This window comes from Diabrotica virgifera, chromosome 3 (assembly GCF_917563875.1).
Source record: "Diabrotica virgifera virgifera chromosome 3, PGI_DIABVI_V3a".
NCBI classification, from domain to species: Eukaryota; Metazoa; Arthropoda; class Insecta; order Coleoptera; family Chrysomelidae; genus Diabrotica; species Diabrotica virgifera.
Window position 1 is genome coordinate 259509890 of NC_065445.1, and position 23661 is coordinate 259533550.

The 23661-nt window shown below is 33.2% G+C and overlaps 1 protein-coding gene across 4 annotated transcripts in view; it reads right to left on the bottom strand.

Annotated features, from left to right (window-relative positions):
• Positions 1-859: 859 nt before the first annotated feature.
• Positions 860-23661, bottom strand: part of LOC114324757 (ras-related protein Rab-3) — a 148569-nt gene continuing 125767 nt past the window's right edge. For 3 of the 4 annotated variants that reach the window (XM_028272589.2, XM_028272591.2, XM_028272592.2), the window contains exons 2-5: positions 10271-10492; positions 5126-5244; positions 3972-4143; positions 860-1074 (exon numbers count right to left, since the gene is read on the bottom strand). In XM_028272589.2, the coding sequence (XP_028128390.1) occupies positions 928-1074; positions 3972-4143; positions 5126-5244; positions 10271-10492 (660 nt within the window). In that variant the 3' untranslated portion in view covers positions 860-927. Of the gene's footprint in view, positions 1075-3971; positions 4144-5125; positions 5245-10270; positions 10493-16903; positions 16990-23661 lie in introns of all 4 variants that reach the window. The other variant, XM_028272588.2, reaches the window with a different exon arrangement.

Sequence of the window (23661 nt, forward strand, 5' to 3'; positions counted from 1 at the left end):
ACTCTTGTTGGAGTCTCATCGGAGAGAACGTAGGCCTGCTACTCCATACTCTAAGTGACCAACACCAGGAGTTTATCCCCCATACCGCAACTGATTTTTTTTATTTAGCTAATGCCTCGACAACTAATGGCCATTGGCATGGTAGGTACGGTGAATTTTGCAGTTAGTTACCTAGTGTCATGTGTAGTGTGTGTTGAGTAAGTGTCTTGTTACTTTGCAAAGTCGACGTCATTGTCTTTGCAAAGATACACTAAACTGAAAACTCTTATTAATACAGTTTATATGACATTTCACGAATTTCTTATTCCCATTATCACCATGTAGTCATTCCTGTCCATGTCCACTGACCTGGACATTCCAGTATTTGAGGGCATGAGCAGAATCCTTAATACACTCTTAAACAGGTCATAACCGGAGTGAAAATAGAAGTGTCAAATCTTTAGGTAAATCAACTCTGACTAATCCCATATAAATAAAATATTCGCTTATCTATTTGTCAAATATCAAATACAGTGACTCCAGACAAACAGTAAAATAGAAATATTGTATAGAGGTAAATACTGAATTACTCGAACATTGCAAAATTTACTAGAATCATTGTTAGAAGCAAGTAACGTATTCTTGGAAGAACCTGAATCCGTATTTAACAATAAATTTTCTTTGGAAAATTTCAAATTAATTTGATTTGTCTTCACTACTACTACTTTTGCTAGAATTTGTAAAGTATTCTGTATAAACAACTACAAAACAGTTTTCTAAACTCATACACATATTATTTATATTGATATATATCTGATGACCTGAACCGATTTTGCGCCTGCGTATTGTCAGTCTCAATGAGAATAAAAATAAAAATTAGTTTTCGTACATCCTGGTCGAAGTATCAACAGTTTAGTATTTAATCAGAATATTATGTATATAAGTATATTAACAGTTACAATTGGCAGCTTGAGGTCCCTGAGGGGCGTCCGTCAAACGCTGGCCCTTGGCTCCGCCGCTCATCAGGGTTGGATCTGTGTCTAAACTGTCCGACATCTTGTCGCAGATTATGTCTACCAGGCGCTCGAAGACAGCCTAAACATTCAAAAAACATTATTTTGGTATAAAAAATTATTATTTTTTAAAAGTCTATGTTTTTAGTCTAATAGCACATAAAATACCATTAAAAATATCGCTGTACATCCCACCAGATTGAAAACAATGGGAACCTTCTCTGGTTACACCTCCGAGGCTTCTTAAATTTGTTAGCCATAACGGATGCTGAGACTAAAGAAGATGAGGGAATTTTACTCTTTAGTCTCAGCATCCGTTGTGGTTTGCAAATTTTAGAAGCCTCGGAGGTGTAACGAGAGAAGGTTCCCATTGTTTTCAATCTAGTGGGATGTACAGTAATATTTTTAATGTTATTTTATGTGCTACTAGATTGAAAACTTAGTCTTTCGCTAGCAGTTGCCGCTAGGGCATCCCTGTCACTTCGTTGGTTGCAGTCCGTAACTGCACGCCGGGGTTTGTCCTGGTTGAGTCAGAAAGAGCAGCATGTACCTCCTGATGAGAGACTAATAAGTTTCGAAACCGGTAGAGGTGCTTGTTGCACTCTCTGATTGAACTGGAATAACGATACGGCTGTAGTTTCGTGTTGCAACGAAATTGAAAACGGTTATTCATTTTTTATTATTTTTTAATTGACGGTTAAAATTTTTGCAGGTCTGATACCGGATGAAATGCATACAGAAATTTTAGGACTAGGTACTAACAGAGACTAAGCCCGACTGGACACGTGCTCAGGGTCCCGCGATCGATTGGAGCTCCCTAGTCACCTAAAAACACTTGGAATCTGACCATAAAGATTTATCTCAAAAACAGACGTAGAAGCTCACGCCAGACTTTTTTTGATTACTCTGCACCATCAGTGCAACAGAATGATAAAGTAAGATTCAAAGTCGAAACCTGTATCCCCATAATTGATATCCTCGCCGTTCATCTAAAACAGCTATTAAGCTCGTATAAGAACATTAGTCAATGTTATGAATTTTATTTTTTCGCTTAAAAACTCTTAATTGTAAAGAGCTGAGAAAAAAGGTGCAAAGATTTTGTTAAAATCTATTATGAATACGCAAACGAGAAAGAGTTAGAAATTGAATATCTGCATTTTTAACAGAATATTCGAAAATTAATCATAGTAAAAATGAACGAACTAATAGTATTCTGGAAATATGTCATCTTTTAAAATAGAACAAAATTGATGACATCTTTCCTAATGTAGATATGGTTTTTAATCATGATGGTAACAAACTACAGTGGGGAACGCTCCTTCTCCAAATTAAATCGAATAAAAAATGAATTCAGAATTACACTGTATCCAGAGATCAAAAAGTTTGTTGCGATTTTAAAGATGGGCACAAATTTAGAAGGGTGCCTCTTGAATCAGCATAGATGGTTAGTTATAAGGACTAACCGAGAATGCTAATAAATTACTTTGTGTGTATTACATTATTTTAATTATTATCTATTGATGATACATTATATCTAATGTTACTATAAAGAAATAAAAATAGAGCTAAAACTTTGCACATATCTATCTGTGTTCTTCTTCTATTCTAAAAAGTAGACCAACCAAAAACTAAAGAGATACCTATACGAAAAGGAGTACCTACAACAATAATGCGTTTTAGGAAAATACAGATGGGAGAAGGCCAATAGGACGGCCTAGAAAAAGATGGAAAAATCCAATCAGACAAGATCTGGAGAAAATGGGAGTGAGATGGAAAATAATGGCACAGTGCCTAAAAACATGGAAGGCAATAGTATACGCTGCAAATACTCACGAAGAGCTGGAACGCTATTGATGATAAAAAACACCATTTAAGAAATAAAAGCCCAGACACTCAGGTGGGCAGGACATTTGCATAGAGCCTATGAGAAATGTCTCATCAAATAAATATGATAGTAATATCCGATCAACAGGAGACCCATCTTTTTCTTCTTTAGATGCAAATCCACTAATGTTTGTTAGCGATCCCATTTTCCATTAATTATCTGTTTCTTGCAATATGTATCAGAGATTGAATGTCGTTAATTCCTGTCCATTGCCTTATGTTTCTGAGCCAGGATATTTTCTTGTGTCCCATTGCGCTCTTGTCTTCAATTTTACCCTTAATTATTATAAGTTGGAGCAACTGGTATTTTTCATTGCGCATGATGCGACCTAGATTCGCCGTATTCCTTTTCTTGATGGTTTCGAAAAGTTTGGCGTTCTTGCTTGCTTCTTTTAAGGACATCTACATTTGTGAGTTTCGACGTCCATGATACCTTAACGGTGCGGCGATACAGCCACATTTCGAAAGATTCTAATCTGTTTATATCCCTCGTTTTAAGTGTCCAGCCGTCTACGCCATATACCAGCGCCGACCATACGTAGCACTCTGTAAACCTTAGGTGCAGTTGAAGATCGAACTCTGAACAGGTCAGTACCTATCTTCTTGAATTTTACGAAAGCTTGCCGAGCTTGCTCAATGCGAAATTTTACTTCCCTGTCCGATGCTTAGGCTTCAAAAGGCCACGTTCCGACGTATTATTTGAATTTGCTCACTCTTTAAATGAACTTGGTATTCAGTGTTATCGTGGAGTTTTCAAGTTTCTTTGAGATGATCATGAACTTGGTCTATGGAGACCCATAGGAAGACCTAGAATTAGATGGAAGTATAACACATGGTCAGATGAAAGTCATGGGAATACACAACTGGTAACTTTTCCGAAGTAGGATGTAACGGTTCACACGTTACGAAATCATTTTTGAACTCTTTAATTATTTATATAATTATTTTCTTTTTATCGCTTAATCGCAGGCAAGTCGCACTACTGTCAGTGAAGACTCACAAAGAGTTATGAAGCTACAGAGAAAAAGAGAGAGAAGTGCGACAAATTATTAACACAAGTTGAATATTGCCGAAGCTTTTAAAAAAAATTCGTACCTTTACATTAATATTTTCTTTTGCGCTGGTTTCGAAAAATTCTACACCAAGTTGTTCAGCTAGTTGTTTTCCCCTTTCGAAACTGATGACTCTTTCGTCTTCCATATCGCATTTGTTTCCCACCAAAATAACCTGAGCGTTGTCCCAGGAGTATGTCTTGATTTGAGTTACCCTATAAAACAGATCGTTATAATAATATGGTAGTTATATTAATTTGAAATTAATTAACAGCAAACAAAATACGTCATTATACCAACTACCAGTGGCAGATGGGTGGCAGCTTGAACATTTAAATTAAGCGAAAGCAATGTTTCTTTATCAAAACACATTTTTTTCTGTTTTTTGTGACAGCAGTAGAATGTATTTTGAATTAAATAAATTATATACATTCTTCTTTTTGTGTTAATTGATTTAATTAAAAAAATTTTTTCTTGGACACCCTGTATAAATAAATGTGTTAATGTTTATACTGCTGAATAGATAATTAAATAACCTTTCAAATGAGCTAGCACACAACCCCTATTCCCTATTTAGAAATAAGGGGTGGGGGAAGTGGAAGGGAGGGAGTTTACCAATGACAGATGTATGTACCGTAAAAATGTATCTTCCTTAGATCAAAAATCGACCTGTTTCGTCGTTTCTTTAAAATCGAATAAATACTGCCAAATATCGAGGTAGACTGTTTTCTTTGGCCCACTCTGTACTATAGTATTTTTACTACAAAAGCGATATTACGTAGGTCAAAATTTTTGACGTAAGAGAACTGTCAAAACATTAGAATGTGACTTTTCATTATTGCCATGTTTATAATAAACATGGCAATAATGAAAAGTCACAATCTAATGTTTTGATAGTTTTCTTACGTCAAAAATTTTGACCTACGTACTATCGCTTTTGTAGTAAAAATACTATATGTCATTTTCTTAGGGGTATTTGTGTCTCACAGGTGGGGTCCTTTCTATTACTTGATTGCTTGAATTGTGGTCTTTAAACAAATAATCAATATGAATAAGAAGCAACGGTGTCACCTACAGTGACTAGAGAAAGAAATATTGGTAAAAAGGATATCTAAAAAAGTTACGCAGACGCGAAAAAAAGGGAATTAAAGGCCTAGAGTAAAGCAAAGTGCATTACATATATTTTATTATACTTACCAATCCTGTACACTATTAAATGATTCTTCATTTGTAATATCATACATTAGAATAAATCCCATAGCTCCCCTATAGTACGCAGTGGTAATAGTTCTGTATCTCTCTTGTCCTGCAGTGTCCTGAAAAAGAAAATGCCTGTGTGTTATTCATTATTTAGTATTAACTTTATTTGAATGTTAATTATTATATCAATGTAGAAATGGTTTAGGGTAACTAAAAGGTAAATTTTAATAAGAATAAGAACGTATTTTAAACATAGCTGGGTCTATAGATTTCCACCATACATAATATTATTTTCGTTTTTTTATAACCTACATTTTTGCTATGAATATTTTTTCGATAAACCACTTATTTACTGTTGTTCTGAAGCTATTTCCTTGTGGCATTTTTATGATTAACTATTTATATGGGAAATAAGCCACATTTAATTAAATTGAAAAAAAAATTATTAACGTTTCGACGCCCAAATCGGGTGTCGTTGTCAAAATACAAAATACTAATAAAATAAAAAAAAATGTTGTCGCTAAGTAAAATATTCTTCTAATAATTTATTTAATCTGACTCATTTATATTGGCAATTCAGAATTATATTATACATTTTAAAGTAGAAGGCTTTAAAATGATATTGCTAATATTTATAAGTTGCGTTCCTGGTACGACTTTACTGAAAGATAGTTCATTCGATTACATGAAATCAACCCCAACTCAAGAATATCCGTCACAAAAATAATCAGAGCATGTGATCTGTCTTTAAATAGACAACCAAATGCAACGATGAGACTAAAATTCTCGCGTTAGAGATTCCATAGTAAATCACGAGGGAAAACCAGGAAAAAACCTTGTGATACTATCCCGTCATCATATCATCGTAAGTATTTGGTCTTACATTTAATGTACTCTCAAGAAAATAATACCAAATTCTGACTTTAATATGTTTAAATTATAAATAATATTAATAATACGTAAATATACAATAAGTAATACTAAAATATAAAATATGTACTAACTCTTTCTAAGTACTAATGTATTTTCTTTCTATTGACTTCCTCTTTCAGTATGGTTAACCACATCCTACTGCATTCTACCGAGGAACTTGCGACACAATTGGTTTCATTTAGCATAATTAGAGCCGCTTTTTTGATTTTTCTCTTTTTGCTATCTGATTCTTTCAGGACTATACTTGAATCTCTCCACTGAACTCTATGTTCATTATCTCATGCGTGTTGACATATTTGAGATCTATCAAATTCTCTATTTTTAATGTAAGACTGATGTTCACTTATTTTAACGTTTAATGGTCTTGATGTTTCACCTAAATAAAATTGTTCGCATTCACAAGGTATTTTATAAATGCAATTCCATCTTCTTTCTTGTTCATTGTTAGGTTTAGTTTTAGATAGATCTCAATGTTCAACATTCTACAACATTCACAAGAAATAATACGAGGAAAATATCAACACCATATATAAAAGGACTATCCGAGAAACTTAACACAATAGGAAATAAATTAAACATTTCAACAACATTCAAAACAACAAACACATTGAGATATATTCTATCTAAAACTAAACCTAACAATGAACAGGAAAGAACAAAGAATTGCATTTATAAAATACCTTGTGAATGCGAACAGTTTTAGGTGAAACATCAAGACCAATAAACATTAGAATAAGTGAACATCAGTCTGATATTAAAAATAGAGAATTTGATGGATCTCAAATATGTCAACACGCATGGGATAATAAACATAGAGTTCAGTGGAGAGATTCAAGTATAGTCCTGAAAGAATCAAAATAGTAAAAAGAGAATAATCAAAGAAGCGGCACTAATTACGCTAAATGAAACCAATTGTGTCGCAAATTCCTCGGTAGAATGCAGTAGGATGTGGTTACCCATTCTGAAAGAGGAAGTCAATAGAAAGAAAACGCCACGATTAGTAAGTCAATAACATATCGAGTTAGTAGAGTACATATTTTATATTTTAGTATTACTTATTGTATATCTATGTATTATTAATATTATTTATAATTTAAACCTATTAAAGTCAGAATTTAGTTTTAGTTCCTTGAGAATAAATTAAATGTAAGACCAAATACTTACGATGACAGGATAGTATCACGAAGTTTTTTCCTGGTTTTTCCTCGTGATTTACTATGGAATCTCTAACTAGAGAATTTTACTGCCATCGTTGCATTTGGTTGTCTTTTTAAAGACAGATCACATGCTATGCTTTTTTTGTGACGGATATTCTTGAGTTGGGGTTGATTTGATATACTGATTTTACTTAAAAACAACATTTTTGTTTATTTTAGTAGTATTTTGTATTTTGACGACACCCGATTTGGGCGTCGAAACTTTAATAAAATTATTTTTTTCAATTTAATTGTGACATATTTGCCATATAAATAGTTAAACCACTTACTATTTGAGATATTTGCGAAAAACCGCCCGAGAACGTGATTTTTTTTGTTGGAAAATAAACATTTTTACTCGCAAATAGCTTTAAAAGTGTTGGATGGATTAGTGAAAGAACTCTGAATAATATAAGTTGCATAGAATTAGTCAGACAGAGTAGGACAAGACGAAGGTGACTTAATGAAGATGATAAAAAAGAGAAAACTTGAATATCTGGGGCATACAATGCGAGCTAGCAGATACAGAATACTGCAGTTAACACTCAACGGAAAGGTCGACGAAAAACAGGAATTGGTAGGAAAAAATATTCATGGCTCCGAAACCTTCGTCAATGGACTGGTTTATCAGCAGATGAATTATTACATCTCATGATGTATCAGGATATCATGTTCATCATTAGATGAATTGTCATGGAAGCTACCCACTCCCAAAATTTTTGCACTGTACTTAAAGAAGAAGAAGAATTAGTCAATTTATTTATTTTGTCTGGGGTAACTTTCACTTCCCAAGCGAAAGCAGGCTATGGCACAAGTACAACTTTAAACTGGAGGGTAAGTAGAACCGAAATCCAAATTTTCAAGCAAATCCATCGTGATGCTGAAAATTACACTCCAAAACGGTTATTTACTGTGCTAATACCATATTCTTTTACCTATTTTCACATATTTTTTTTTCACCATATTTTTTCTCGATTTTTTAAATGGAAGTCCACTATTTTCAGTAATCTCGCGCTGGGAAAATTCCATCATTGGAAACTAATCCCGCTGATAAATCGATATTTAATACAGTAGCCTCGTATATCCATTTTCCGTGGTAAAATAAAACGCCAATTCCAATAGCCGGCAAAAATGAAATCTCTCGCCACGGATATTGACACACCATCAGATGTAGTTGTCTCTGAACCAAACTGAATTATAACCCGCCGGAAATATCTCCGAGAGGGTTTGTTTAAAGATCAATCTGTCAAAGAGTGTTGATAATTTTGTCAGCTGACGAACGAAGATTAACTCATTTTAGTTAGGATATTCAGCAGGGCATAACGAACAAACAATATTGTTTTTCTGCCCTTGCGTTTTAATTACAGTAAAACTGATTTAGGTGTGACGTAAAATAGATAACTTGCCGATCACCTTTTTTTTTCTTCTAGTGCCGACTGTTTAATCCCAATTTTCATATCCGATATTAAACAGTCTTTTTATCACCCCGTATATCACACTAACGCAATTTGTTATTGTATAATTACAGGTGCAACCTGCTAATTTAGTTGACTATTACAAATCATAAACAATAATTTTGGGTATGGCATATTATTTTTGATGACTAAAATAAAAACCTTTGATCGTTAGTGGCGTGGGCTCTGACCCAAATACTATTACCACCGAGAAAAGGATACATTTACATTCATTCATTCGAGTCAATTCAAACAATCAAGGTGTGGCTTTAAAAACATTCATTCGAATTACCTCCTGGAGACAACATGTAGTCTCATCATCAATTATTATCCGTTTAACCGTAACACAGTAAGGCTTCGTCGATCAGTAGAAATTTAGGGCTCCCAAGTAGAGTGTTGTAGAGAAATAAAGTTTGATATTTAATTTGGTACTATTTTGACAAGGGATGGTCTGACAAGTAATGATACCCAGCCTCTCACTGTACAAGAGACATAGCCATGACGAAGTCATACTCCAATGTTCTGGCAACGCTCTGACGTCAGAAATATTGAGTGACGCAAGCGCAATAATTAATTAATTTATAACGCAAAATCGCCCCTATTTCAAAGCAATAAATAAGGGGTTGAAAAATGTTTTGAACAAATATTTTTATTTCTACTTCTTCTTCTTCAGGTGCCATTTCCGCTACGGAGGTTGGCAATCATAATAGCTATTTTAATGTTTGAGGCAGTAGCTCTAAATAGTTGTTTTGAGCTGCATTCAAACCATTCTCTCAGGTTCTTCAGCCATGAAATTCGTCTTCTTCCAATACTTCTTCTGCCAACTATCTTTACTTGCATTATGAGTCGCAGGATGCCATACTTCTCGCCCAGCATCACATGTCCGAGATACTGTAGTTTTCTTTCTTTAATGGTAAGTTCAACTTCCTTGTCTTTACCTATTCTTCTCGGCACTTAATTGTTCGTAACTCTATCTACCCAGGAAATCCTCATAATTTTTCTATAGGTCCACATTTCCAAGGCGTTAAGTTGTCTCATTGTCTCTATATTTGACGTCCATGATTTCACTCCATAGTATGGTACACTGTATACGTAACATTTTGTTAGGCGTACTTTAAGAGCTAATGTTAAATCTTTGCTACATAGGACCTTTTTCATTTTCATAAAATTAGAACGTGCTTTTTCGATTCTGACTTTTATTTATGCAGTGTAGTCATTATTTTCTGTTATAAGTGTTCCTAGGTAAGTGTACTTTTTTACTCTCTCGATCTGCTGGCCCTCTACTATCAAGATTTCGTTAAAATTATGGTTGTTTTTACTAATTTTCATAACCCTACGCTTGTTTTAAAAATTCACTAAAATTAATGCTCAATATCATTTTTTGAATTCATTAAAATTAAAAGTTTTCATTAATTTACGATGATTTAAAATAAAATTGTTACGTTTCGTTATTTTTATTAGACATTAGAATTAAAAAAGAACTTCATTTCAAAGCAATCTTTGATGTCTATTTATAAAACTAACATTGTCCTTTGACACATATCGCTTTGCAAACTCACCCATATTTGTAGTTTGACCCTTTTGTCGTGTCTGAAAACAGTTTTAACTTTGAAGTCTATTCCGACGGTGCTGACGAACGCTGACGTGAAGCTATCATCGGCATATCTAAAGAGAAACGACGTTTTGCCCACCGAACTGTTTCCTATTATCAACAATTTGAACATGTAATCGAAATTCTGATCGGCCGCGTCCTTCTGCCATTTTGGATCTGCACCAGCCATCTGAAAATCAGAAATTAAACAATGGTTAGACGATTTTCATACATATGAACATAGTTTTGTTTAGTAAATTTGTGTTGTGTAGTTGATGTATATCCGAGATGTTGATAAGAAATGATCGATGTTGGCAAGACGAGTAGATTATTTAACAAATAATTTTATTGTTTCCATTTCTTGCGACCTACAGTTGAATAAAATCGAAAGATAAAAAATAACTTGTATTAAAAAAAGCACAAATATAGGGCTACACAAAAAAAAACTGCCTAAATCTATATAAAACTACTCTAAATCTGTATAAGTTACCTTCACTTCGATTTTAATTTTTTTAATATAACAGGGTGTCCCCGAAGATAGTGCGTTCCTTAAAGGTATAGGTAGAAGGCACCATGTAGAGCAAAAAAAGTCTTAAAAACATTTTTTTATAAATTGATCCGTTTGACCAAAAAATGAAAATATATTTTGGTATGCAAATTGAAGTCTGGCAACAACGCGCAACTCAAAAATCTAAAGATTAAAAAGGTAGGTTTGTAGGTCAGTTGCAACTGGTAGGTACCCTCAAAGCAAAATAAACAAGGGGTTATTAGGTTAAATTTCCACAGTCACAGCAATTTCTTCTAGGCTACGTTGCCATGTCATTCAAATTTATGGAAATACAAATTCACTTATATGGAGAACAATGTAATTTTTTTCTTGGAAACGGTTAACTTAAAAAAAAAATATCATAGGACTTTTTTGTTCTAAATTGTGTATTATATCCATACCTTAACCCGGCATTGGTCGCTAGGTAGGTTGTTACACGAGTCGTCGCGCGTGAGATTTTCTCTCACATATCCAACTTTTGCCTTCCTTTACAAAATTTTACAAAAAAGATGAGGTTTCATCAACGATAAAGCCATTTGCTTTAAAAAGGCACGACGTTTTTCTGTTTTATTATTAAAGACCGGATTATATGTTTTTTGCATATCGATAACCATCAAAGATACAATCAAACGCTTCAGGATGTGGACGAATTATGATAATTAAAGCCGTTTGACATTAATTTAATTTTACATATTTAGAATATTTTCGTTTTTTTAACATATTTTGATGGTTTGAACATATTTTCGACCGTTTGACATATTTTGGCATATTTTGGCATATTTTTAACATATTTTGGCATATTTTGGCATATTTTTGGCTGTAAACAACTTGACACAGTTAACCATGTAACAATGGTTAGGTTTATAAATGATGTTTTTAGAACTTTTTCCTTCCGGACATTGTTTCAGCTAACAAAATCTTGCTTATGGTTTCCGATGCTGCGTCATACATGGTCAAAGCTGGTCAACAACTAAAAGTTTATATCCCAATTTAATTCATGTGTCGTGTTTGGCGCATGGTTTAAACAGAGTGGCGGAAGAACTTCGAAATTCATTCCCTACAGTTAATAGTTTAATTAGCAACGTGAAGTAAATATTTTTAAAATCGCCTTTAAGGATTCAGATATATAAAGAAAAATTACCAAATACTCCTTTGCCACTGGAGCCTATAATCACAAGTTGGGGAACATATTTAAAAGCTGCCTGTTTTTATGCGGAATATTTTCTCCCTATAAAAGAACTAGTTTTATGTTTTGAAGAAACAAATATTGGTCCGATTTCAAAATTCAAATCAATTTTAGAAAACAGATCACTGCACAATGAGCTTTGTTTTATTAAATCGAATTATGATTTTTTTTTATAAAACCATCCTCAATCTTGAAACTGAATCGTTTCCACTACAAGAGCCTCTTAATTTAATTCAGAAATTTAAGGAAAACGCTGAAGAAGTTTCTGGAAAAACTGGACAATCAATAAATAAAAAATGTATTGAAACTTTATAGAAAAATAGTGATTTAAAATTATTATTACAGGAAGCAAACCAAATTATTTTTGGCGATTGTGATGTTAATACCAATTTTTGCACGATTGATCATTTTTGACTGCCTACCGTGACAGATTTTACGTCAGTAAGTAACGTAAGTAATAGTAATAGGTACTAGATAGGTATACATTGGTATATTTAGGTTAATTTTGTCAATATATGTACTTACCGTTATTTAATAAAACTTTTATACATTTTTTAATGCACATTTTCTTGTTACTTTAAAATGTTTTTCACATATTCCACATATTTGGAACATATTTTAAACATTTAGGGAATATTTTCAACATATTTTACTCATATTTCAGACATATATATGCACATATTTCAGTCAAAACAGGAACATATAATCCGGTCTTTATTTATTATTATTATCTTTATATAAAATATGACTATTGATGCCGCCAATATTTAACATTGAAAAATATATGGTAAGTGACCATCTACAAATAACCCGTGAAACAGAATATAGGATTTTCATATCATCGACCACATCCACGGCGCCTTTTATTACATCATAAAATGATATTATTTTAGGTTTTAAGGGGAAAAATAAAATTAATTTTTGTACACAGTTGGTGACGCCAGTGGTCGCTTGATGAGAGAATCTCTCACATGAAGCGCACTGACTCAACAACATGGTGATACTAAGAAAACTGAGTCACTATCTGAGCGGACGAGTCTATTAGATTGTCGAGGGAGGATAGTTAGGAGACTAGAAGGAACTACAGCGCGTATAATTTCCCAGAAAAGAAGTTGTGCGAAATTTTCTGAAACCGTGAGAGAAAATCTCATATAGCGACCACTGGCGGGTTAAAAGAACGCACTATTTTCGGGGACACTCTGTATAAGACAATATCTGTTCAATCTGACATGTCTAAAATATTTTAATTGAAAAACAACATTTTTGTTCTACAAAAATTAAATTTTCCTACTAAAATTTTAGAGTCTCAGTGCAGCTCCATATACCCTTCTTCTTTTCTTCTTCTTCATTCCAAGAATTAGGCATGAACAGGTGCCTTTGTTACATTTTTATTTATGACTGTTTAATTCTTCTTAAAGAGTCCTCTACACAATGGAGGTTGGTAACCATAATTGCAAGCTCTTCTCTGTTTTAACTGTAATCATTAGCTGTTTAAAATTTAGACTTGCTCATTATCAGATGTTTGTTAGTCACAAATAGTTTTCCTTCCTATTCATCTTTTTTCCTCGATTTTTTCTTCACCATTAATTGAGCATATTGGTGAATATTTTTCAGTATTTGATCCAGGTATGATGTTTTCCAGGTATGTTACTTTTTAGGGTGAGAGTGAGGGTGTTAATTTTAAATATCGTAGAATGGATCAAGTGCGGTGACAAAGACAATAATTACTTCTTACCCAGTTTCTAACAGGTCAGCGTCTACCTGGAAAGGATAAGGAAGTTTGCAGATGGAAACTGGAGAGAGAGTGCAGTGGCCGACATAGCAGAGCACTGTACATTTAGTTCAGAGAAATACGGAAAAAAATATCCTGTTGGTGACACAACCCCCTCCAGGCCGAAACCAAATTTTTTGAGTAGTATGGACATCTTAGTCCTGTCGCCAGGGGAGGTACAACGGCCTCCTTAATTCAGATGGACTTACCCAAGTTTTTTTTATATATTTTGACCCGCAGAATTCGAATTTTTTGGGTAACAGTTGATCCGAATGTCGATAAGATTGTTATAGACAAAGAACTTGAGGAATTACATAACAGCGATTTCTCACAAAACAAAACATATTTTTGTATCTTTTGGGTCATTTTAAGCAAAAAATATTCCTATAAGTTTTTTCGTAGAATGCATAGTTTTCGAGATAACCGCGGTTGAACTTTCAAGAAATCGAAAAATTGTAATTTTTGAACCCGAATAACTTTTGATTAAAAAATAAAGTAGCAATTCTGCATACCGCATTTGAAACTTTAAGCCAAATTATATCGGTTTTGATTATTTGCATTGCTAAAAATTTATTATTTTATTGTTAAACAAAGCTATAAACACCTAGTATGTGAGTGATGTTTTCAATGATTTCTCATTTAAAATCGAACGAGTAGGTAGAGTAGCTACAAGTGCAAGCGAGGCAATTTCTACGTAGCATGCGTTAAAACGCATGTATTAGGCACGGGAAACACTATGTGTTTATAGATTAGTTTAACAATAAAAAATTAATTTTTAGCAATGCAAATAATCAAAACCGGTATAATTTGACTTAAACTTTCAAATGCGGTAAGCAGAATTGCTACTTTATTTTTTAATCACAAGTTATTCGGGTTAAAAAATTGCAATTTTTCGATTTTTTGAAAGTTCAACCGCGGTTATCTCGAAAACTATGCATTCTACGAAAAAACTTGTAGGAATATTTTTTGCTTAAAATGACCCAAAAAATACAAAAATATGTTTTGTTTTGCGAGAAATCGCTGTTATGTAATTCCTCAAGTTCTTTGTCTATAACAATCTTATCGACATCCGGATCAACTGTTACCCAAAAAATTCGTATTCTACGGGTCAAAATATATAAAAAAAACTTGGGTAAGTCCATCTGAATTAAGGAGGCCGTTGTACCCCCCCTGGCGACAGGACTATCTATAATAATAACCTATATATGTTTCCTGCAGTCAATTTTGATGATATACATAGTTATAAACAAATGAAGATAAAAAAACGGTAAATTTTCGCTTTTTTCGTCTATAACCAAAAAGTTAAGTATTTTAAACAAATTTGAGAGTGAGGAACTCATAAATCGTATAAAAAACTTTAATATGGAGTTCGCTGAATATGTCTATCCTTATTGGTTGTTTAGAAAATTGCAAAATAAATCATAAATTTTGAGTATTTATAAATATTCATAACTTATGTAAAAATTAACCTAAAACGTTCTTATTACACGGAATGCTGAGATTCTGGTGCTCAAATCATACCCTAAATTTCAAAGCAATTGGTCAAATAATTTTAAAGTTATTTAATTTGTTTATCAGAAATTATTTTTTTTGCAACGCTATAAGTCAGAAAATGATGAAGTTACACTAATACTTTGGATAGTTTATGAAAGGAGAAAATTTATAATATTAATTTAATTAAAAAAAAATGACAAAAACTAATTCTAAATACTGCAAAATTATTTTGCAAAAACATGTGAAATAAAAAAAGGGGGGGCTAACTTCGTCTCTAATTGTCCTAGGACAATTGTTTTTCTTTCTAAATGTGTATAAAAATTCAGTCTTTTCAAATATGAAAAAATAATTTTTCTACGGGTAACCGTTAAAAAGTTATTTTAATTATTTTTAAGTAAACAGAAAATCGACGTGTTTTTCAAAATAATTTTACACTGTTTAAAATTATTTTTTGTCATTTTTTTTTAATTAAGTCAGTAGTATAAATGTTCTTGCTCCATAAACTGTCAGAAGTCTTACCGTAACCTCATAATTTTCTGACTTATGGTGTCGCAAAAAAATTAATTTGTGAAAAACAAATTAAATAACTTTTAATCTATTTGACCAATTGCTTTGAAATTTAAAATATAATTTAAGCACCAGAAGTCCCAGCAATTCCTGTAATAAGAAAATTCTAAGTTAATTTTTAAATAAGTTATGAATATTTATAAAAACTCAAAATTTATGAATTATTTTTCAATTTTCTAAGCAACCAATAAGGACAGACATATTCAGCCAACGCCATATTGAAATTTTTTAGACGATTTATGAGTTTCCTACTCTCAAATTTGTTTAAAATGATTAACTTTTTGGTTATAGACGAAAAAGCGAAAATTTACCGTTTTTGATCTTCATTTGTTTATAAGTATGTATATCATCAAAATCGGCTGCAGGAAACATAAAAGTTATTAATATAGATGTCCATACTACTCAAAAAATTTGGTTTCGGCCTGGAGGATGATGTGTCACGAGAAAAATATTATTTCTCTGGACTAATTCGAGTGTAGGCGGTTACATGTTAGACGGAACATAAACGAAAAACTCAGGAAAGTAGAAAGGATAAGTAAAAATCCCATTATGCAGGTAGCAATGGGGAAAGACTCAATACAACGCAGTACTGGAGGCAGTAACTCAAATTGTCAGAAAAAGGAAAGGAATGGTCCTTTGACCAACACACGTCAGGTCATCTTTAACGGGACATGGCCAGTACGGTGTTTAGAAGATTGACCACTTTCTTCCAATAAACATAGATGAAAAAGAAAAACAACAGACCGGAGTGGAATACAACTACAAATCAAGCAAACGTATACCACAATTTGTAAAATATAGTAAAATATAAGAAAATACAGAAAATGCAGATTCACCGTTCGCGACAATCTCTATCGCAATTGAAAACGTTTTCCGGTGATTGGTTGAATTTTAAGCCAAAAAAATATTTCAGTATTAGAAAAAAGGGAATATTTTTGAATGTTTGTTCGTACGGCATATTATTTCTATATTTATTTACTTTACTCTCATTTATATAAAAACTATAACGTAAAACCGCATTATTATTCAAACTTACGCTGTCAGAAAAGTATCCTAGTGGAATTTCAACCCACGAAATTAGCCTATGGGATCGACGCTTCTTTAATTCAAAGGCATGGTCACCTGTTGAGTGTAAGGTTTAAATGAAGCGAATAAATAAATAAAAAGGTATGTGTAATTAATAGTTAAAGCAAGAGAATATTACTTTCTGATATACACTGCTTAAATAAATTATTTAAAAACATTTTTCTACATTCAAATTGCTGTTTTAGTGTATCTACCAGCAGTTATGATTTTTAGATGAATATTATTTTATTTTTTAGGAGTAATTACTATTTCCCAAGTTGATATTTATTTGTTTTATGTAGTAATTTTTATTTTATTATTGCTTTTTTCTTGTTTTTATGAGTTCACAAACAATTTTTATCTCAAATTTTTACTAATGGAATAAGTTATTCCTTTATTTCCTTCTGTTTATTCCTTTTTCTACGTGTTTACCAGAAGATGGGAAAGACTTTTCCAGCTAAATCTCGCATCATGATGCGTGCCAAAACACCGTTAGTCCAGAGTTCCAGAGAAATAAATTATTCCCGGAACTTTGTTCCGGCCGGGTATCTGACAAGATTTTTGGGTTTGTGGACCTCAATAGCTACAAGCTCTATAATTGCCTTGAGTGTGTTCGGAGGATTTTATAAATTATTAACAAGTTAGGGCCAAAAATGCACCCTTTTAAGTTCCTTGTGATAGAAAGTGATAGAAAAGTGATTAGGTGATAGAAAAAAAAGGGGAAAAATATTGAAACAAATCTGACCTTTATCGACTTAGAGAAACTGTGGGAGTGAGAAGCAATGAGAAGAATGCACGTTAGAGAAAAATTGGTGAAAGCTAACACAGAGACTGTATAATGACACACATGTACAAATAAAGTTAAGCAATGAAAAACTAAAAACAATGGTATAGAAAATGTGGAACAATGGGCATACCAATACAAGAGAATATATTATTTTACTATATTTCGCCTACGATGGTTTCATAAGATAGGGAGGACATGGAATACATAATAAGGAAATTAAAGGAAGGGTATGAGCTATGGGGACCCAAGAAAAATATGGTATGGAGTTTGCACATTTAAATTGTTTAGAAGAGACTATTAAGAGTTGTAACACTTTTAAGTATTTAGGGCCAATGATAAGATGAGATGGTACTTATATGAAAGATAAAGGAATGAAAGATATATAACTGAAAACAGCAAGGGCAACACAAGCCAAGAAATTACTCCATGGGGTGATATGGATCAACACTCTAACAAAAGAAAACAAAAAAGACCTTTCAGAGCATAGTGCTAAATATTACCCTATATGGAGCGGAAGTATATTCAATGACAACAACAATACGAAATAAAATAAGAACGGTTGAATTGGACTTTATGAGTAGATGTCTACAAATCAGCAGAGTGAATAGAATAAGTACAGAGGAAATATGGAACAGAATGAAAGTAGAATACTCAATTACAAAAAATAAGCCACAATTTTACTAAAAAATGAATTTATTAACGTTTCGAAGCCCAAATCGGGTTTCGTTGTCAAAATACAAAATACTATTAAAATAAACAAAAATGTTGTTGCTAAGTAAAAAAATTCTTCTAATAATTTATTTAATCTGACTCATTTATATTGACAATTCAGACGTATATTATACATTTTAAAGTAGAAGACTTTAAAATTATATCGCCAACATTTATGAGTTGCGTTCCTGGGACGACTTTACTAAAAGATAGTTCATTCGATTAAATGAAATCAATCCCAACTCAAAAATATCCGTCGCAAAAAAATCATAGCATGTGTTCTGTCTTTAAAAAGACAACCAAATGCAACGATGACCGTAAAATTCTCGCTTTAGAGATTCCATAGTAAATCACGAGGGAAAACCAGGAAAAAACCTCGTGATACTATCCCGACATCGTAAGTATTTGGTCTTACACTTAATTTACCTTCAAAAAACTAATACCAAATTCTGATTTTAATATGTTTAAATTATAAATAATATTAATAATACATAGATATACAATAAGTAATACTAATATATAAAATTTGTACTACCTCGTTATGTTACTGACTTACTAATCGTGGTATTTTCTTTCTATTGACTCCCTCTTTCAGTATGGGTAACCACATCCTACTGCATTCTACCGAGGAATTTGCGACACAATTGGTTTCATTTAGCATAATTAGAGCCGTCTCTTTGATTTTTCTCTTTTTACTATCTGATTCTTTCAGGACTATACTTGAATCTCTCCACTGAATTCTATGTTCATTATCCCAACATAGAATTCAGTGGAGAGATTCAAGTATAGTCCTTAAAGAATCAGATAGTAAAAAGAGAAAAATCCAAGAAGCGGCTCTAATTATGCTAAATGAAACCGATTGTGTCGCAAATTCCTCGGTAGAATGCAGTAGGATGTGGTTACCCATACTGAAAGAGGAAGTCAATAGAATGAAAATACCACGATTAGTAAGTCAATAACATATCGAGTTAGTACAAATTTTATGTATTAGTATTACTTATTGTATATCTATGTATTATTAATATTATTTATAATTTAAACATATTAAAATCAGAATTTGGTATGAGTTTTTTGAAGGTAAATTAAATGTAAGACCAAATACTTACGATGTAGGGATAGTATCACGAGGTTTTTTCCTGGTTTTCCCTCGTGATTTACTATGGAATCTCTAACGCGAGAATTTTACTGTCATCGTTACATTTGGTTGTCTTTTTAAAGACAGATCACATGCTACGATTTTTTTGCGACGGATATTCTTGAGTTGGGATTGATTTCATGTAATCGAATGAACTATCTTTTAGGAAAGTCATCCCAGGAACGCAACTCATAAATATTGGCGATATTATTTTAAAGTCTGCTACTTTAAAATGTATAATATACGTCTGAATTGCCAATATACATGAGTCAGATTAAATAAATTATTAGAAGAATTTTTTTACTTAGCAACATTTTTGTTTATTTTAATAGTATTTTGTATTTTCACAACGAAATTCGATTTGGGCTTCGAAACGTTGATAAATTCACTTTTTAGTAAAATTGTGGCTTATTTCCCCTAGAAAATACTTAATTATAAAAATGCCACAAGGAAATAGCTTCAGAACAACATCAATTACAAAAAAGTTGGAAAACAGGGCCCTACAGTGGTACGGACATATAAAAATAATGCTAGAGAACAGGTGACCGAAAACATAATTGGACTGGGACTGGCAGTCCCCGGTAAGAAAATGGAGAAAAAGACCTGCTACCTATGAGTTGGAAAACTTACATAGGAAATGTTATGGTAGATAGGAATCTCAGAGAAAATGACTGGGTGAACAGACTGCTACGGAAGACAAAAACGTCGAACTTACATTGAGAAAAAGACGAAGAAGAAGAAGAAAGAACTGTAGAAATTTAGTCTTAGTCCAGTATGTCATGTTGAGTCAACCACGAATTCAAGCATTCACTGAAACTATCCGACCATTAAAACTGATGCAATAATAATCGTAAATCCAAATGACCTAAATTTAAAGGTTCCACTTTTTACTTTTAAATGCAGAAAATCCGTTGTATAGTGCTGGTTATTACCCAGGTTTTACTATAATTTATTATTCTAATTAAATGTATCTTCATTTACTTTATTTTTATATTGTTTTGTCCAAAAAAAAAGGAGCTAAAAGTCATTCCCCCTATTTATTTGAGCAGTGTACGTCAAATTGTACTCGACTATACTAAACGAAGCCAACATAAGTTGATTTCATTACCAGCGTGTGAAAACAGATTATCTAGGGAAAACCGGGTTGAATATGCTAATCTGGTGCTTGACAGCTAATTTTTAGATTCAGTTTTACGAATACTAGCATCGACACTAACATGAACATCGGGTAATGTTTAATTGCTGTTCACTTAATTGATAACTTATTGATTAGTTTTAGAGAGGCGGTAACAGCTTATCTGTGTTTTTTTTATCTTGTCAACTATTGCTTTTCGAGGTATGGTAATGGTGATATTGTATAATGATTGTAGTTTTTGTGGAATTTACATGAACAATTAGATATAGGATAGAACAGGCCAAAGCCGCTTTTAGAAGGATGTCCAAGGTGTTATGTAACACTGACCAAAAATTGGCATTGAGGATCTGCCTACTTCACTGCTACGTATTCTCTTTTTGAAGTTACACTTCTTTAGGCACGAGGGTGAATTTTTACATTCCCTGGCGCATGCGCACAACGACATACAATATCGTTATATATGACAGTATAATCGTATTGGGTGTTAAAATCATCTGTCAATAATTGTTGGAGATTATGGATCAACAAATATTGTGTATATTAGATTTTATTGCTGTGATTGCAGAGAAAAAAGCAAGTTTATAATTGTAGTGACTTTTTAAATAGATTTTAAAAGCGACAGGTACGTAATAATTGTAAATGTTTCAGTATCCCAATAAAAATTACATAGGTACCTACGTATTTGGAAAATTTAAAATCATCATCATTCTCTTTGCCTTATCCCTATGCGGGGTCGGCTTCCCTAATTGCATTTCTCCACACAATTCTGTCTTGGGTCATATCAATGTTAATCCCCTTTACCAACATGTCCTGCCTTATCGCCTCCCCCCAGGTCTTCTTTGGTCTTCCTCTCCTACTCCTTCCAGGAATCTGCACTTCAGCTATTCTTCGTATTGGGTGATTAACGTCTCGACGTTGAACATGACCAAACCATCTTAACCTATGCTCTCTCATTTTGGCATCAATTGGTGCCACACCTAGACTTCCCCTAATATACTCATTTCTAATTTTATCCTTCTTTGTCACTCCACTCATCCATCTAAGCATTCTCATTTCCGCCACATGCATTCGTTGTTCCTCTTTCTTTTTCACTGCCCAACATTCAGTTCCGTACATCATAGCCGGTCTTATGGCTGTTTTATAGAATTTTCCCTTCAGCTTCATTGGAATTTTTCTGTCACACAACACACCACTCGCTTCTTTCCACTTCATCCATCCAGCCCTAATTCTACTGCATGCATCTCCATCTATTTCTCCATTACTCTGTAATACCGATCCGAGGTACTTAAAACTATTGCTTTTCACAATCATTTCACCATCCAAAGATACCATTTTATTTGTAGTAGCTCCATCTTTAAATGAACATTCCAAATACTCTGTTTTTGTCCTACTAAGTTTTAAACCTTTTTCCTCCAGAGCTTGTCTCCACTGTTCCAGTTTTTGTTCTAGGTCTCTTTCACTATTTCCTACTAACACGACATCATCAGCATACATTAAGCACCATGGAATGTTACCCTGTAGTTTCGTTGTTATCTGGTCCACAACTAATGAGAATAATTACGGACTAAGCACAGAACCTTGGTGCAATCCTACTTTCACATGAAATTTATCAGTCTCTCCCACACCTGTCCTAACACTAGTCGTTACTCCCTCATACATATCCCTCACATTCTTTACATATTCACCAGGGACTCCTTTCTTATTGAGTGCCCACCACAGAATCTCTCGAGGAACTCTATCATATGCTTTCTCAAGATCAATGAATACCATATGAGCATTTGTTTCTTTACTCCTGTATTTTTCCATCAATTGCCTTATAATGAAAATTGCATCTGTTGTTGATCTACCCTGCATAAAGCCAAATTGATTCTCGGATATTTCGGTCTCTTCACGTATCCGTCTGTCAATTACTCTTTCCCATATTTTCATGGTGTGGCTAAGCAGTTTTATAGCCCTGTAGTTTGTACATTGTTGTATATCTCCCTTGTTTTTGTAAACAGGTACCAGTATACTGCTTCTCCATTCGTCTGGCATTTGTCCGACTTCCATAATTCTATTAAATAGACCTGCTAGCCACCTTGTTCCTGTCTCTCCCAATGCTCTCCATACTTCCCCAGGAATATCATCTGGTCCTACCGCTTTTCCTTTCTTTATTTTTTGAAGCGCTTGAGCCACTTCCTCGTTGGTTATTTTGGTGACCATTTCTGCTACTGTCTCCGTTGGCTCTACAGGCTGTCTGTCAAATTCTTCATTTAATAAGCTGTCAAAGTACTTTCTCCATCTCTTTTTGACTTCCCTTTCGTGAACTAGTATTTTATTATTTTCATCTCGGATACATCTAATCTGATTAAAATCTTTTGCTTTCTTTGCTCTCTGTTTGGCTATTTTATATATCTTCGTTTCGCCTTCCCTGGTATCAAGTTGATCGTATAGGTTTGAATACGCTTCTGCTTTGGCTTTTGCTACTGCTACTTTCGCTTCCTTTTTCGCCACCATATAGTTTTGAAGATCTATGTCGGATCTGGTTTCTTGCCACTTTTTATATAATATTCTCTTCTCTTTTATTTTTCCTTGTACTTCGTTTGACCACCACCAAGTCTCTTTATGCTCAAACTTTTTTCCTGACGTTTTCCCAAGTTGGAAAATTTAAAATGAACCTATTAAAATAACATGTGATGCTTTGAGTTACATAATTTGATTACCATCAAAATTTCTGTCAATATTCACCCAATATATCGTTTTCTTACTCTATGTTTTGTTGTATTTGAATATTTCAATATTTCAATATTCTACAAAAATCAAAATAAGTTGGTTAAATTCAGAATTGTCATAAGTTTAAACTGTTTAGTTCGTCGATCTTTCCACATGATGCAGGTGTCTCCGTGGGTAGAAGTGTAAGATGAATGAATTCCAATCCTAACTGCGCAAACATAAGCGGGCTCGAACCCCAATAGAAACTTA